Source organism: Anas acuta, chromosome 15, assembly GCF_963932015.1.
Source record: "Anas acuta chromosome 15, bAnaAcu1.1, whole genome shotgun sequence".
Taxonomy (NCBI): domain Eukaryota; kingdom Metazoa; phylum Chordata; class Aves; order Anseriformes; family Anatidae; genus Anas; species Anas acuta.
The window spans coordinates 7,896,348-7,914,546 of record NC_088993.1 but is presented as its reverse complement, the minus strand read 5'-3'; the positions used below and the strand labels follow the sequence as shown (position 1 = coordinate 7,914,546).

General features: G+C 41.1%; 1 protein-coding gene and 1 long non-coding RNA gene across 2 annotated transcripts in view; one reads left to right on the top strand and one right to left on the bottom strand.

The window, feature by feature from the left end:
- The first annotated feature begins 6,662 nt into the window (after window positions 1-6,662).
- Window positions 6,663-15,845, top strand: IL20RB (interleukin 20 receptor subunit beta). The gene is made up of 7 exons (XM_068699633.1): window positions 6,663-6,672; window positions 8,092-8,218; window positions 8,912-9,102; window positions 11,907-12,031; window positions 13,394-13,544; window positions 13,864-14,009; window positions 14,692-15,845. Exons 1-7 carry the CDS (start codon window positions 6,663-6,665, stop codon window positions 14,815-14,817), a joined length of 876 nt encoding a protein of 291 aa, XP_068555734.1. The 3' UTR covers window positions 14,818-15,845.
- A 707-nt stretch (window positions 15,846-16,552) lies between these two features.
- Window positions 16,553-18,199, bottom strand: part of LOC137864732 (uncharacterized) — a 41,713-nt gene continuing 40,066 nt past the window's right edge. Inside the window, exon 4 of the long non-coding RNA XR_011101608.1 lies at window positions 16,553-17,277. This is a non-coding gene — a long non-coding RNA (uncharacterized lncRNA). The remainder of the gene's footprint in view (window positions 17,278-18,199) is intronic.

Here is an 18,199-nt window from a genome sequence, read left to right as displayed (position 1 = left end):
TCTACATGAAACAAAGGACTGAATGGAACGATAACATTTACCTTAATATGCATCTGATTTAGCTTGTGTTTCCTAGTCATTTTTGCCTCAACAGAAATTTTCTTAGTAACCTACATGCAGGCCACATATGGATCTTGATATATATCTACATATGGATAAAGACATATATTGTGCATGTTACATAAAACAATATGAAAATATATGCACTAAAAAGAAACGAATATGAAAATACTTTAAACTATTCTCTTGTCGGTTTATGATGTAAACAAGATGCAAGCAGCATTCTTTTTGGACTGTGGCAACTTTTAAGATACGAGCTCCCTGTGACTTAAAAAAGACGAGATATCTGCATTAGTCAACAGCAGCCTGTTCTATCATACTTCAGAGAACAAAAAGCACGTCATTTTTACAAACCAAATGTACTTGACTAGCATACAGTGCTAATTCACTGAGTCAGAAAGTTTTCACACCAGTGCCAAAGCTCAGAAATATTTGAGAAGAGTTCACTTCTTACTTTCCCTCCTTCCAGTGATCACCAAATAACCTCCAACAGCTAACAAACAAAACCCTCTGCATGCCAGTCAGTAAAGCTATTACTGATACAACAAAATAATCCTTAAAATGTTTCTCTTCTATGTAAATATAAAGCCAATAAGAAGACTAGACTTAAGAAGAGCCTCAATCATCTGTAATATTCTCATAAAAGACCTTTTCTGGTGGTCAGAAAGGTGGATCTCACAAAACACCATAAAATTAATTCCTGCATGATTAATGATCATGCTGAATATGTTTGCATAAAATATAAACTTCAAACTCTTTGCACCGCTGCTGGAAATTAAATCTCAAAGTTGACCCTAAAGTGCCTTTTCCCTATTTGCTATGCGGACATCATCCATGAGGATATGGATTGCTCATAAGCCAATGAATTGTTCTTCTAACAGCTTGCTACTGTTTAGACATGAAACTCCGTAAACTAGAAAAAGTTTCCTGAAATAAGCTTCTTACAGTTGAGCTAGTTTAAAAATAAATAAAAAATGCAGTGATGTTTTATTAATAGAGGTGAAATATGTAAGCTAAAAAAATGGAGCAGATATACCAGAATTATTTGTATTTTTATCTCTGAATTTTTGGCTCAGTATATTTTAGGACCAAGTTTATTTATCTATTAATTTAAGAATCCCATCATTAAAATGATGATTTTAGATGTAGAGCTTAGGGATATGGTTTAGTGGGGACTGTTAGTTTTAGGTCAGAGGTTGGACTCGATGATCTTGAGGTCTCTTCCAACCTAGAAAATTCTGTGTGATTCTGTGTGAAAATCTTATATGAATGACGGAAAATCACTTCAGATCTAAATAAAAAATACTGCTACTGTACTGTATCTATTATATGTCAGTCTATGGATGGAAACAGTGGTATAGGAGTTTCACCAAATCATACTTGAAAATAAATATGAATCCTTTTAGAAAACCAGTGAGTATATTTCCAGTTCAAAGGATAAGCAAAACTTCAGTCAAATTGCCTTTCTATAAACTTTCAGCACTATGGTTGGTAAACTATTTACCAATAAGAAAAAGCAATTACTAAATATTAACCAGGAAAGCATCATGAACAAGAAATGCAATTACTTGCAATTTTAGTAAGAGTTTTTAAAGAAAATGTGATACTATTGCACATAACTGTAGACACAAATGACACTTCATTCACAGAGTATCATATATCAAAGGCAGTAACTGCTAATAGACAATCAAATGTAGGAAATTAAAAAATCTATGGTCCACAATCTTTTTACTGCAGAAAAAAAATAAAAAAGAATATAGTTTTTTTGCAGATTGGGTTTGTTGTAATTAAAGCAGCCATCATAAATTTACGGCACACTCAAAAGTTACAAAGTACTAACGCATTCACATGTACGTCAAACCACAAAATTAATGACATAAGTTGATTATTTCTATTCAAAGAGCTAAAACAATCCTATTTCTTGGAAAGATGCCTGAAAAAGTTCAAATAAATGAGATGATGAGAAAGATCTTATGGTGGAGGAGGTGCTTCTCTGGGACTTAGTCTGAAGTTAGTTACTCTGTCAAAGATACCCACATAATGGTAGCTAAGTTAGTTCATTCATTTCAATTCCTGTTTATAGAACAGGAATAATGCTTTATCCAACTTTTTACTCAAACAGCCACTTTTAGATGAACTTGATTAAAGAACTTTTTTGTTGTTGTCTTTAAAGAAATGCCTTTATAGAGCATTCACCAGATTGCTACCTTCATAAATTAAGACTATGACTGTGCATATTACATGTGGCTTTGCTTCACAGGAAACTAACAAATAGCCTTATGGTTGGACATCTCAAAGACCTCTACAACCTGCTGCAAATACCTAAATTTTAACAGGCTGAATACTTTCATGCTGTTACTCAAATGAAGAACAGTAATACTAAAAAAGACAGGAAAAAAAAAGAAAAGAAAAAGAAAAAACAATGCAGCCCATCTGTCAGTCCAAGTCAAATAAAAGATCATACCAAAATTAAAAACATGTTAAATTACAACTGTGCTAGAAATTACAAATGTGCCAGAAGAAGTGGGCTGCATTGTTTTTTCTTCATACAAACAGAAGCACCGATGGATTTTGGCATCTGATTTCAGCCAGAGGCACCCACTGAGTTTCAGGACAGTGAGCAGCTCTGCCAGGCTGCCACAGTCTGGGGGCCTGGCGGGTACAGCCAACCATTGTGAGGACACAGAGAAAAACGGGTCTTGTGCTCTTGCAGTGAAGAGATTTATGATGCACTAAGATGAAACAAAGCAATCGTTTTCAAAGATGTCAGAACACATGAAAGATGAGGAAGTTTACTAATTTACATTGGATGCATGCGTTAATGAATTGTGCTTTTCCTCCATGCAAGAGAATGGGAAAACCTGTGATTAAAGGAATACTAATTTCATTCTTTACTAAATACATAAAGATGATTTATTTTCTAAGAAAATGTGGACTAAACATGTTTTGACCAACACCTGTAGTAACAAGGTATCAAAAAGGAGATCATTTTTTAAAGAAAAAAAAAACTTTTGGAATGCAAACAGTAGGAGGCAGGAAGGGGTTTTATGGGAAAGTTTTCTAATACTCACTTTCACCAGAGCTAAGAACTTTTGATAGAGTTTCCCTCCCCCCAATCATCTCTACAGTCAGGGTTTTATTTAATTTACATGGTCTTTTGCAGAACATAAAAATCTTCCATTTGAACATTGTCTTTCTCTTGGTCTCTGAAGAAACCAGACTTGCAAGAACAAAGGTAGCTGCTGCAGCAGCCTTGGAGCCAGCAGGCTGTTTAGGTTTCTATGCAGCTCTGCAAAGGAGCCTGCCTTTGCTCCCGGCAAGATAGAGAACAATGGGTCTTGGAAGACAGGAAAACCTTGAGATTCACGTGCCCACACCAAATCAGATCTGAAAACAAAACATCCTCTTCAGCACATCCCAGCATAGCAGCTTTAAAAATATTCAAAGATAAATTAGACAACAAACCTCCTTTCTGCCAGCCCAGAGGTGCGCAGTCCTTCACCAGTTGTTTGTGCAAGGTGTGAGGCTACAGGCATGCCTTACTATTTACTGGGGAGCTGTTGTGGTGCTAGGAAGCATCAGGATTTACCCACTTTGGGGGCTGAGCAGAAAAACAGACATTTACAGCTTTACATGTATAAACTACACGAAGATATCCAATTAATCCCATTTCCTCCTTGTTTTGTTTAACATATGTAATTGCTAAATGAAACGGCATCATGCCACCTAGGTAAGCATTTGTACAGACCTGCAAAGAAATGCTGGCATCGAATTCCCCTGCCACTCCCTGTAACTTCACCCACACCAACAGTGTACACACATCTTCAGTGTTGGCTCAGGCAGCACAGAAGCTGTAGCTGAGACGGTTCCCAGAGTCTCTGCTTCGCTCGCAGCACAGCCGGCTCAGACAGGGCTCCCTGCCTAGGAAGGGAATGTTTTGAGCTGCGCAGCAGGGGATGAACACAGGAAAAGGTGATGAGCAGGAGCAAAACATTCCCAAACCTCGCCTGCTTCTTCCTCTGCGCTCTGATTGCACCTAATCTCACAGGTAATAACTAAAATAACTTTAGTCAAAGCCAAAATCCAAGGGGTGAGAAACAAAAACTCTTTTGTCTTTTCATTAAACCTGCCTCTATAAAACTTAAGCTAAATAACACATTGTCACGTGATCCTGAATTTTAATTCTTTGTCTAAAATTAATACTAGAATAAGTAAGTAAAAAAGACAACCGATAAATTCTATGTTCTACAAGTAATTTCTGAAATCTAAGAGGAAATTTCAGTTTGAAGGAAATAACATCCCAATGCTGTATTTGCCTCCACTCTTCTGCTGTTCTGTGAGAAGCTGAACTTTCAAGTCACCTTTCAATGCTGGTGTCCTCGGGTACAGGGGTGTGCCCTACTGGTGGAGTGGGTGCAGGAGAGGTTTATAAAGTGTTAATTACAGGCTCAAAGATCTTCACTGAAGGGCTTGTGTGCCCTAGAAGGAGGCTGTACTTTTTGCAATCTGATTCTCCAAGCGAAAGCTGGTCTCCAAATACATCCAGAAGCTGTGTTGCTGCAGGTTCTCCTGAGTACACTGCCATGCTTTTGCAGTGGTCAGTCCTCTGGAGACATGGCTTGCAAGTGTACTCAGGTTATGCTCAGGGTTGTCTTCTAAGGGTGGCATCTCAGCCTCTGAATTCAAGTTGTGTTTTGACACATTTTGTTCTCAGCCTCAGAAGAAGTAATTGTACAGCTTGCTTGGACAGCAAAACACTTTGAATCTTATTTATAACTTAGTTGTTTGATATGGAAAAACATTGCCTCAGCTCTAACTTTCATGTTCTCTGAAAGTTTATTCTGTGGAATAGGGACAATTGTGGCAGATATATATATATATCTATATATATATTTTTTTTTTTTGAATAGATGGCAGAACCATCTATTATTCTCAGAGAATACATTTTTATTTTTACTATGTTTTTTATTACTAAGGCTGTGTGATGTTTCTGCCTAGAAGCCATGCTGTTTGTGTCTGCAGAGTCCACCAGCCTTCTCCAAACTGATACTCATCCAGTTTTGCCTTCCATGTTGTGACAGGCAGTGGGAGAGAAAGGTGGGAGAACTTTCCACTGAGTGTCCCCCATTCCCTTGGCCTTCACATGAAGACTTATGCCTCCTAGTGGCCTTTCTCAGCAAAGAACATTTGTGATTGAAAATCTAAAAGCACTCCTGTGGCTGCCCAGAGCTGACACCAGGTTAGAAAACAGCATAGTTCCCATCCAGCCCTTTGGTTTAGGCTTTGTATGCAGGGTGCTCTGGGTCTCAGGCAGAAAGGAGGGAAGTGCATCATTGCATTTATTGCTCAAGACCCCCCTTTTAATTTGTGTACAAAATGAAAAGATCTCACGTTTCAGTATTACACCTTTTTGATTCAGTTCCTGAGGGACGTCCACTGTAGTTGCAGTAGGGCATGGTAGTGCAGTTACAAACATGTCTGTATTTACAATCGTATACTAAACAGGAATGCTAAGGTTCACTGTAGTGTATTTGTTATTTAATTCCTTAACCTTACAAGCATGAAATTTTATCATTTTTACATGTAACAACTATATGCACACACACAAAAGGTATGTATAGTTATGTCTGCACATATCTTTTTTGTGTTGCTTATGAAATCTTACCCTAGGGATACAATTCTCCATCTGAAGGCAGATGTCCCAGCAAGTGCACCATTCGTTTGAATTGTATGTCCATAACACTATTCCCCACAACTGTCTTACCTATGGTGCTGGAAGCTTAGTTTTCTGACACTGTAGCACAAAATCTCAATGGCACTGAGTAAACAACTGCTATGTTCTATGGGTTTCCACAGAAAAGTTCACAAGTATGTGGCCCTCTAAAAATCAGGAAGTGTATTCTGTAGAAAACACAAATGAGTATTAGATTTTCATATATCTTTCCTTTCTTGGAGAAGAGTTCTTCCCAGCAGCAGCCTTTGGGCCCATCCCTAAAACTATTAATACCAAAGAGAAACAAATCAGTGAAGTTTTTATAGAAACACAAACTGTTACTTGGCCCAGAGCTTTTCCTAATGAAAGGAAAAAAGAAACCTTAGTGTCTGTATATGAACTTTTGTGGTTCAGATGAAGTGAGGGAACAGGCTTCACTGTACATAAAACTGTCACAGATTTTGTCAGCAAACTAGGAATGCAGTGTAGTAAGGTAAGTGTAGCCATGAAATGAAGATTGATCTCAACCAGATAAAAAAAAAAATAGTTTGGCAGCTATTAAAAGGTAAATATCCCAATTCAGAAATATCCTCTTCTTTTAAAAATGGTATGTAGAAAATATAGTAAGATAAGATTCTGTACTACTGAATACAACAAACTATATATCCCAAAAAGTCTTAAAGTCAAGGATTTAAAAATTAGCAAGCAACCCAGTGCAAGCTACCTCTGTTCAGACCTGGAACATCATTGTGTATGTGAGTCATGTGGACAAACTGGTACCCAATCATGTAATTAAAGTCTGTTAGGTAATTCACACACTTCAGTATGCCAACTCCAGAAATTCACATGTAAACAAGAGTACAAGGAAAAATAGTAGTATACAACCAAAATGTCAAGAAGTATAGAGAACGGACCAAGAAACTAAATCGGTGATTGAGACAAAGAATGTCTTGACAGTAGCAGGGACCCCCAGCCAGAAGTGGTAGAAATACTGATGTAGCAGACTGTGAGTCTTCCGTTATCTAAGTGGCAAGAAGATCCCAGAGATCTCTGGCATTTAGTTTAAAGAATGGCCGAGCATTATGTAAACAGATTCAAATAACCTTTGCCAAAGAATCACAATTGATTTGGCATCTTCTCCCCATATTATTAATACTTTTATAAAGATATGAATATGAGGAATATTCTAATGGCAGAAAGAAGAGTTGTTGTTCCAGTGCTGTAGAGTAATAATCACCATGAAAATGTTGCTCATGGACTCGTCAACCTGGTTTTGATCCTGGATAGAATTGACATTAACTGGTTAACTTTATAATCTCAGCTTAGAAGAAGGCACCCTCTTTTAATGACAGTGAACGATTAATATAAGACAGACCTCACTAAGAGAAACAGATCTAATTAAATAAATAGATAAAAAAGACTTATAAAGGAAACAATCTTTACATAACATAGATATATTGTGCCAGAGTAATTACCTTGTTTCTAGAAGAGTGTTGAAATCACTGCTACACTGGATTGGTTAAAACCACTCCATCCATTCTTCCCTTTCAGTGGTTCCCTGGGAACCATTCCCCACTGAGCAGAGAGAACATAATTTTCTTGGGACTGGAAAGTGGCAGAACAGAGGTAAGACAGTTCCCCTAGTGTAGTGCAGGATGTGCCTGTGGGGAATACTGCCCTCGGTACTCTGGTCCAAACGCTGCTAAGAATTTTACATTAAGATGTCATAGGATTAAATCCATAAACTTTAATGTAGGCACCATCCCAAACTTCTGCTTTGCTGATCTTTGAGAGAAACATTATAACTTCATTAGTCCATTGAATAAGTTTATCCAAGAAATTAATGAGATAATTTGATTACAGCCTACAAGCACTTACACTAAAACCCTGCAACGTGAAAAAAGGCTCTGTACCAGAGCCAAAATCTTCTACAAGTGTCCAGACCAGTCAAGCCTTGAAAGAAACTGTACATTTATAACCCTGATGGGAATTGTCCATTGAAGCAGTCTTCATTAAATCAAATAGGACAGCTTTCTAAAAGCTTGACCTTTTCTCACTGTTTTATTGATATCATTAAAACCTCTGAATTAATGAAAAGGCATGCTTTGCCTTACTGTAAGCAGTACCAGCCTAACTGCTCTGTCACCTGCTCTTTGGTTCTCATTTCTTTGTAAAATACTTTCAAACACTGAAGTGGCAGTGGTGAAACAGAATTTCTGATGCAAACACAGTTTTGCACAATTCTTCCTTCCCCCTCCCCCCCCCCTACATTCATGTACCTTTTTAATCTTTATTTATTTATTTTCTTGGAATTTTAGGTGAAGATGCTCTGCTGCCCTCACCTCAGAATATCTCTATTCTTTCTACCAACATGAGACACTTCTTAACATGGAGTCCCGTGACCATCCAGGGTGAAACTGTGAGATACTCTGTTGAATTTCAGGGGTAACTTCTGGCTTCTGTTTTGATGTTGTTTTTTCTTCTTTGCTCTTTCAGCACTATTTACTCAGACTTACAGTCCTGCACAGTTCAGATGTCTTGCACACTGTTCAATTCATAAGTGTAAGAGAAGTTCTGTGAAGCTTGATACTCCAGCACTGTTGATTATGAGTGGAAAAAAAACTAATTTATGTTCTAATGCTGAGGCTGCTTACAGGCTATGCTTGAGATGATTGTTAATAGATACCTGAGTAATCCATGGTATTCATTAACCCTACGTACGAAAAGTACCTCTGACCAAAGAATTCAAAAATTAGGAAGTTAAGTGACAGTTCGTTTAGAAGAGATGTATTCAGTGTTAGTCTTTTAAACATATTACAGAATCACAGAATGGGTGGGGGTGGAAGGGACCTCTGAAGATCATCTAGTCTGACCCCCTCGCAGAGCAGGGTCACCTAGAGCACCTTGCGCAGGATGGCACCCAGGCGGGTTATGAATATCTCTGGAGAAGGAGACTGCACATCCTCTCTGGGAAACCTGTTGTAGTGCTCTTTCACCCTCCCAGTAAAGAAGTGCACCCTCATATTGAGCTGGAACCTCCTGTGCTTCAGTTTGTGCCCGTTGCCTCTCACCCTATTGCTGGGCACAACTGAAAAGAGACCAGCTCCCCTTCCTTTCCCTTCCCTTTCTTTTCCCCAGGGAGTATGAACGTGAGTATGCTAATGAGAGCTGGATCCCCATCTGTGAGTGTTCACTCATCACAGCTACAGTGTGTAACATCACAGAGGATATCTCAGCCACTGTGGCCTATAACCTGCGTGTAAGGGCAGACACTGGTGCTCGAAGATCACAATGGGGCACCCTGAAGGGTTTCTTCAATCGCATCACAAGTAAGTCCTGCTATTTGAGTTAAACTACATCAGTTATGTTCATTTCTGAGTTCTGTCCTTCAGTCATGCCCTGACTGGTAGAGTGGTTTATCTGACAAGTGGTCATGAAGGATGATAATGTAGCGTTCCTACAGTATAGATTGCAATGCAACAGACCCCACCATTCAGGGACCTTACAGTTTTCCACAGCAAATTATTAGACAGCACTTTTTTCAAACAGTTGAGGGTTTCAGCTTAGCCCCATAGTTCTGCCACTGACTGGAGCACCTCGCCTTTCTGTAAGCAGCTCTACCTGATCAGCTCCTGCCAGCTACAGCATTGTGGAAGGACTTGCTGCAGACAGTGGAGGACCCTCATATAGAAGACTAGAATTTTTCATTCCCCAAAGTGCTGGAGCCATCAGCATCTTTTAGGACTTAAACAGTGGCTTTGGGCAGTTCTCATCCTGGTCTCCACAAGGAGGTTGGTATGCTGCACATCCATTTATCAGCATCCAAGCAACTCCTCCCTCCAGCTCCCCAGCATCTTAGGTCCTCAACCTGTTTCCTTCAGCTGGCACCTTCATAAACCCTGTTGTAGTCTGATCCCAAGTCTACACCCAAACCCCACCTTTAATCATCACTGAGGAAGATGTGGCACAATGTTTTTTCTTTCCTGACTATGGTTTTGGTCCTCCCCTCACTTTGAGAGCAGGCTACCCAGAGTCTATTAGGCCTAGGACTTAGACAACTTTGAGACATAGGTCCTAGGTAGGATCTCAGGCAGGTACAGTCTGTAGGTAATGTTCAGACTTGTTTTCAATCAAAGCCGTTATCAGTGGCCAGAGCTGTTTCTGAGCTCAGGGGGAGCCACAGAAGGGAAGAACCCACCACACTGCTGTGGACTTGTCTGGCCACGTCCAGAAGCGTGATAGCTATCCTCAGCGGTATTACACGTTCAGTGGCCACCTTGCATAACAAGTACACTTTATGTTTAAATGAGTCTTTTGAGGGGACCTGCTTGTCCTTTCATCTTTGTGGTAAATGGTAAAAATGCCTCATGGTTTGTGCACATTGTGTCAAGGCCTATTTGTGAGTTCTCCAGAGTGGCCACCTGGAACTACCTTTATACCCTTTCCCTCTACTAAGACATCACAGAGGCTTCCCAGTACAATGAAGTGTTTGACAGTTTGGTCCAGCATCTTAGAGACCCCAGTACAGTTCTCTTGCTAAGCTGTGAAATCTACGAAGATACAGTTTGCAATAGGCTGTAATGTGAATATGTGAACAAAGGAGACAGAAAAGGCATTATAAAGTTGTTGTGCCTATACGTTTTTGCTGCCTTTACTTTGGTGTCTCTTAGTAAAACTGGCATTGAGACTAGTAGGAACTAAGGAATTCAAAGCACAGCCTGCAAGTTGTGATTTATGGACAGACAGGGCACCAGCACAAACCACAGTACTTCTGGACTAAAAAAGCTCTAGCCTCAAAGCCTTGGGTATAGATATACATAAAGTATGGTGGTACATGGAAAACAGTTTTAACAGACCTTCCTTAAAACAAGCAGTTTAGTTGATTTTAGTTCTTCATTTGTCAAAGTTCAGTTGGTTGGCATCCATTGTGCCAGCACAAGAGATAAGTATTAAATGCTCCTGTTTGGTTAGTATTTGTGTCTTGCAGTGTTCATTTGATAATACATTAAGTAAATGTTATTTTTAACCTTCAAACGGTGTTTTCACTTTTTTTTTTTTGCTTGAGACATGATCATGCTAAGCAGCTTATCAGCTTTTGATTTAAAAACACAAAGCAGTTTTCCAGGCCTCCCATTTGCACCACAGTCATCATGAGCATACTTCAATTTCATGTGTTCTTACTCTTCAGCATTACTTGCAATTTACTGTGTGTAAGAACAAACTCTATTAAGAACATCTCTTCTGTATGTTTTGTATGTTCTCTTTCCCTTCTTGAAAGCAAAGAGGTTGAAACCAATTTCAGCTATAACAGAGTAGTAAAGAATCACATAGGTAAGTGGTGCAAATATGATCTCTGTACTGCCTTGAATCACAAAGGTGCAGTGTGTTGTTTCATCCATGCTTGACTTATTCTGATTGTTTCACTAGTTAGTATTCCTCACAGCAGAATCCCAAACCAAACTTCAAATATCAGAGTAAGCATTAAGCAAATCACCAACAGATATACTTGCATACTAGTTATAAAAACACGTCGCAGCAGGTAGTCAGCCCAGCCAAGTATTTCTAAAAACATGTAGATACTGAAACAAAATCTGGATTCATGTGAATTGACTGAATTAACCCGAGGCCTATGTTACTTTCCCTTTCACCTTTGAATAACTGCCAAAATTCCCATGAAGGAGCAGCAGTTTCACAGTTCCTGTTCTGTATATTAGAGCTAAGATAATGCCCAAAAGCAGAAGAACAGGCCCGATCTAGTGTCTCAGTTTCTGGTTGCCCAGCTGGTTCTGCTGCTGTTAATCACATGGGACACTCAGGCCAGACACCTCCTCCACCAGATAAAATTTAAAACCTTTCAAGTCTGTGCAACTCACCTATTGCCAAACTCCTCTTCACAATGACAGTCACCGTCTTCCTCCTGCTCCAAATCTCCTGCAGTATCTAGACAAATGCGGAGTAGCATAGAGAAATGTTCCTGCCCCGTTGAGGCAACCAGATTAATATTACCATGCTCATGGTGGAGCTGAAGGACAGTCATGGTGGGAACCCTATCCTCCTCTCCTAGCCGGGAAAAGGAAGACTTATTTGAAGATTTGCCTCAGGTGTGATAACAGTGCTCTCTCTCTGTTGGCAGCTTCCCTGACCCCACCTCCAATGAAGGTCATAGCAGATGGGTATCATTTACTAGTGGAGCTGAAAGACATGGGGCCTGCCTTTCAGTTCTGTGTCCTCTATTGGAAGAAAGGCCAGGAGAGTAGGGTGAGTTTTACCCTTGGATTTTGGGCACAAACAGAAAGCCCGTGTGATTTAGAGTGGAAGCATACAAACATTTCCCAGGGTCTGTTTTTCAAGTCCAAGGTGCTGCTGTGAAGCTGGAGGACCTGCCCAGAGGCCATGTGTGCCATATTCCTCTGTGCTTCAGGCTGGCCAAGGCAATTGCAGTCTGCTTAGTGCACCCAGAGCCCTAATGCTTTCTTATTCCATGGCTGTTAGTTTAATAGGCTTTTGAAATGAATCTTGACTACCTTTTGGAAATCCAAGTAACTGAGTTGAACCTAGCCCATGAGCTTAAACATTAGAAAGCATCCTGTAGGTTTGTGTCTACTTTCCTTTTACAAATGAAACACTACTTTTCTTCGATATATAATATTAATCACCTAAATATTAATTCCAAACTTCATAATAGATTCTACAAACTGGACTGTCACAAACATGAGGTTTACTGGTTAATGCATGTCCAGATCTTTTAATCTTCTAATGTTTTAATAATTGTCACATTGGACATATCTGATCTTTTCAAACTAACGGCTGTCAAGGTCATGTTTCTGTGGAGAAAGATATTTTAATGAAGAGACAGACTTTGCCCTGCTAGAAGAGCCCTACTGGCTTGTAGATATAATGTGTATGTGGTGGTGGAGGCTTATCAAGCCTTCTGTGAGCACAGGCTTTGCCTTTGCAACACAGCAAGATTTAGGAGCAACTAATTTTCACCTGTTCTCCCATGACTGGGCAGGCTGGGAATAGCAACTTCATCTTGCTAGCAGTTCATGGAGTTGTATTTGCTACAAGAAAATCAGGTTACAAGAAATTCAGGTCAGGTTCATCTGCTGTTTAAACTGTACTGGAACGTGTTACAGTTGTGCACACCAAATGCACTCACTCCTCACTAGCCCAGTCCATCCCCTCTCTGTGCTCCAATCATGGTGCAGCTCTTGCACCCCTATCACAGCATATCTCTGGCAGCCTTCTCATATCATGCTAGAACAGGCATGATATTGGCATCCCAACAAAAACCCTGGTCCCAGATCAGTCATCAAGCCTGGGGAGTAAGTCATGGTCTAGTGTTCTGGCTGAACACCAGTCTTTGGCTCATGACTCTCTCTTTGCATCCCCTCCTAGTCTTCCAGGCATGTGTGGTCTCATTCTGCACTCAGCTGTGCTTTTTAGTCTGCTGTTTTTCTATCTCCTCTTATTCACACAATCCTCTGTGACACCTCCTGCTCCTGTTATTCTCCTTCCTTTTCTCCCAGTAAAGTCTGGGCTAGCATTATATTAGGAATCCTGCTCTTATTTAGGTCCTTGCCCTACATTCTGATATTCTCTTTCCTGGGCCTATGGCAGATGCACTGGAAGATGGTGAAAGACGTCAGCTCCACAGTTCACCTGGACACCATGGAGGCAGGACATGATTATTGTGTAAAAGCTCAGACATACGTTGAGACGATCAACAGAAGCAGTAGCTTCAGCCAGACACAGTGCGTGAGGGCACAAGGTAACAGCCAGCCTTCCTGCCTCTTCCCTTTGTGTAGTCATTCCCCAGGAGGATATCCCAGCATCTCTTATTTTTGTTTACAGCCATTATCTCCTGTCTTCTTTATAAATTTGCTACCCATTTTTTCCTTGGGGGAAGTGAAAAAGGAAGACTTGGGAGTGTAGGCTCCTACAGTGGCATGGGTATCCTTACGTGGAGTGGGCTGACAAAAAATTTCACCAGAGGGGGTGGGAAGGGCAGCTGCAGAGGGCAGAGTATGATTGCATTGAGTGGTTTGTCCTCACAGTCTGAGAAATTTTGCTGCTTCTGTTTTTTCTAGGTGGCAGATCATTGTGGCTCGTTACTGCCATGATATCCTCTGCTGGCTTTGCCCTGGCTGCTTTGACCCTGCTTTTCCTTGCCTGGAAAACAAGTAAAATCTTTCAGTATTCCTGCTGCCCCATTGCTGTCCTGCCAGACACACTGGTAACTTTTTTGTTTTGCTTTATTGTTTTTATGGTGATGTATATTCACAGAAGCATGGGGCAGGCAAAAAAAAAGCAGACATATGCATATGAAGACTTGTTTGTTCCAGTGTGATGGAAGAGCCGGTGTCCAGGGGAAAGAGAAGTGCACCATTTATCATAACTTCAGAAACAGGACAGCAGAAAGTCCATATAAGCAGTCAGCTGGGCTATAGGGGTGAAGCAGCCCACATGAGGTGGTTGCATGGCTGTCACTGCCTTTGGCCTAGAGCCCTGAGTAGGGACAATGCTCCTGGTGCTTGCAGGAAGCAGCTTGGGAAGCATGGCCTGACCCTGCCTGACCAGCTGCTCCCTGAACAAAACAGCTGTGTCACTGGCAATACAGCTCCATGTCCTCTGGCACCAACATTGAGCTTCTTAACTCCTTGGTGAGGATAAAACAGTTATCAAGAGCAGCCTCTTGTCTTGCTCACCCAAGAGGAGTATATCAAAATCAGTAGCTTAAATGTACTGTACAGGTCCAGTGAGAATGCAGGCAGGAGCTTTTGTGGTTGTGATCTGACCACTGGGTCTCTGCACAGTTGTGGCAGGCAGGATGAGAGGGGGTTTGTGTGGAGAGGTGAAAGATAGACAGACTAGCTCATCAGTCTGAGGGTGTTTGAATGAGTGTATTCGTTTTACAGAAAACAGCAGAGCCCCCCACCCAGCTGATACTGTGTGGGAATGAAGAAGCTGAGCAATGTGATCTGATGGTGTGTGTGATGCCTTCAGAAGAGGTTCTCCGACTTTGGATTCAAGAAACACTTTAGCACACACCCCAAAAAAAATCCCTGATCCTGTGGAAACATCTTCTAAACAGACCTGGCAGATCATGCTTCAGCAGGAGTCCTCAGAGTACCAACAAGTAGCAATGTTATCTTTGTGTATGAAAACTGCTGTGAAAAAAGCGTTGTGTATAAACATGCGGCCTGCTCTCATCCTCTTCATTACACCTTCATCCACCTACAGAAAAGCCAGTAAAGGCCACAGGTGACAACTGCCAGTTTCTGTACTTTCCCTTTATACCTATGACCAGACAAAAGTTAACTCATCTTCCCTTCACCTTTCTCAGCCACATGGATGGCCCCAAGGTAGAGCCCACTCTTCAGGCACCAGTTCACCAGAGCAGTAAGTGTAGGGGACCTAGGGGTCCCTTAAGCCCCTTAATCCCTTAAACCCAAACTACTTCAGTGTCAGCATTTTTGCCTCAGTATTTTTCAAAGAAATTACCCTGTGATGAAATAAGCAGCAAGAGCTTCTTAGATGGCTAAACAGCTGGAACAAACAGGGGAAAAAATGGTATCAGACCCTGAGCTGAGGTTATGATTATTGGAAATAATGTTGAAAATGAGTGGTTGTGACATGAGAATTTGCTGTATGTGACAGATAGCAATATATGGTGAGCATAAAACTTACAGCACCATGAGGGATGGCAGGGTTTCGTGAGTGCCTAGCAGGGAGCAAAGGTAGAGAAAGGTAGGCTCAAGAAATGGGAAAAGAAACAGAAAGAAGGACAAAAAGATGTGCAAATCATGTGGCCAGGGCTGTTCAGGCCGGGGCTGGCCTGTTGCCAGTCTCGTGGTTCATCCCCACAGCTGAAGCAAGATGCAGACTATGTCACACAGGGCAAACCTGTCTCTGTGGCCACGAAGGCCAGGGTGGGGGCAACTGGAGTGCTTACCTTGGCTAGCAGGAGAATATCAGGAAGGATTTATCAAGCAGCCCAGCATTACCACGTCTGTGGCTATTTCAGGCCTGATGACACCGTTTTCTTCCGGATATCTCGTCATCATGTTAAGGAAGGAAATCTCAAAAGATGAAGAAAAATTCCTCCTAAATACAGATAACAGCTCTAGCTGTTTTACATATACTGCAGTTATGGCTCTCACTGCCAAGACAAGTCATTTAACACCTGGGTAGCAGACCTGTGGTAGGTAGCAGGGCAGGGGAAGGCATTGCATCCTTGCAAGGCTGCATCAGACCACCAGGTAGCAACAAAGCACCGCGAAAACAGTGAAAGTGATGGCCCCAGCTCCCACTGCTCCAGTCCAGGCAGTTATGCCTCTGCAGCCTCCCTGCCTCCGCACCTGCTTCATGGCCGGATCCCCACTTTTGTGCTGCAGCGGGGTTACTTGTTTAATTCCTAGCAATATTAGGACCTAGTGATTATTGTTAATAACGATCAGGTTGGTAGGGCTGAATTAGTAGCAGATTGTAGGGTATGAAGTTCTGTGCGCTGGCTCATGGTTGATAGTCAGGTTGTGGCTAATGGATGGGGAAAAGCCTAGTTGCAAATACTTCATACAACGAGTCCCAGGCAAGAGGATTGGGGAGCAAAGAGGAGGAGGTGGCATGCATGGCCTAACCCGATGAGTGCTGGAAGCCCCAGCCAGTTCTGCTGCCAGGCTGAGCTGGGAGGCTGCAGGGGAAGGCAAGCAGTGACTGACTGAGCTGGCAGCGGGTGGCAGGGCGCAATGGCCAGGTGAGCAGGAGAGTCAGTACCGAAATGCTCTCCCGAGCATGCCTACTGGCTCTCTGCCAAACACATCTCCAGATGGCTTTGCCCAGTGCTCAGATTTTTGAAATAGCTCCCCCTTACTGAAGTCTCGGTGATAAAGCTGGGTTAGTGAGCTCCTGTGCTTTCCATCTGTCCTTATTTTATTCCCCACTGGCTGGGATGAGTTCAGTGTCTTGGTTTCTAGTGTGCCCCAAAAGGGTGTTTCCATATAGGAAACAGATCTGTTGCTTGTCCAATCCATGAGCAGCCTTTGCACCTCTCCTATCGCTTTTCCCCCTGACTTTGTTGCATTACTGCAGTATTGGCAATTATTTAAGGAAACAGGAAAGCAGGGAAAGAAAAGGCTTGTTAATTTGAATGTGAATGGCTTTTAAACATTATTGTAATAGATATTTTCAGCATATTAAACATAGTGCATATGTTTCTTTCCCACTTGCAATAACAGATTTTATGACCTTCCTCACTGCCAATAAAGTGGTTAAACAGTTGCACCAAAATGCCTAGACAATATTAAACAAAAGAGACACGGAATACTATTACAACAGGGAGACAGAAAGGAAATGTTTAAGTGCTGCTGCTATCTTAGCAAGACAACATTTACATCAGGATATTCCTGTTTGTGTCTGTGGAGACTTGAAACAAAATTTGAGATGCTGATTGAAAGTACCTGGAAAGTTTCCAACTTTGAAGTATGTGCTGCATTTTGCCAAGCCTGAAAATTAAGGAATAGAACAAGAGCAATTATTTTGCCATCCGTACACCCAGCAACATGGTGACATTGCTGAAGGGAGCTGCCATCAGTCAATCCTTTTAGTTCATTCCCGTGCATTGAAAGAGTTAATCGTGCCGTAGCAGTCATGGCAACGGCTGCCTTTGATAACTGATCTTGCTCCCACGACCATGCATTGCAAAGGCAGGATCAGAAAACTAATTGCAGGAAAGAGCAATGTGTTCTAATGAACTTTGCTCTGTTTCTTTCCCTTGGTGTGGTGGTAAGTGGCTCCATTTCTTTCTAAATTCACTTCTTTGTTACTTTCATCAAAAGATGTTGCATGAAAATAAAGTACAAACCTGCATCACCTTTTTAGTCTGTTTTTTGTTTGTTTGTGTGTTTGTTTTTGTTTTTTCTATGCTGCTTATAACTGGTGGGATGTAATTCCTAAACACAATGTTTTCCTGCGGACTTTGAAAAAGCAGAACAGAAGGAATGTTGATAAGACCTGTTTTCAAAGAAAAAATATTTAGTCTGTTGAATGCAGACCAGCATAGAGACTGTTGAATACATGAACTTTTAAAAAAGGGGTTACATGTTATAATTCAACTGACAAGAAAGCAAGAAACTTGATTATCTGTTCCATAACACTAACTGGCTGGAATATAACAAAATTTTTCCTGTGAAGTATATTTCCTTGGAAGTATATTACTGTTGGCAGTTTTTAAGGGCTGCTGATGTTAATATGCTGTCCAGCATTTCACTCTCCAATTGAATTGAGATCTATAACTTGATAAATTACCATTTCAAGTATTTTCTGTATAACTAAAGTATGATTTTTTCTCTTTAAAAGTTATATTTTTTTTCTTAAAAAATCAAAAACTATCCAAAAGCACTACTTTGACTACAAATTGTTCTCAAT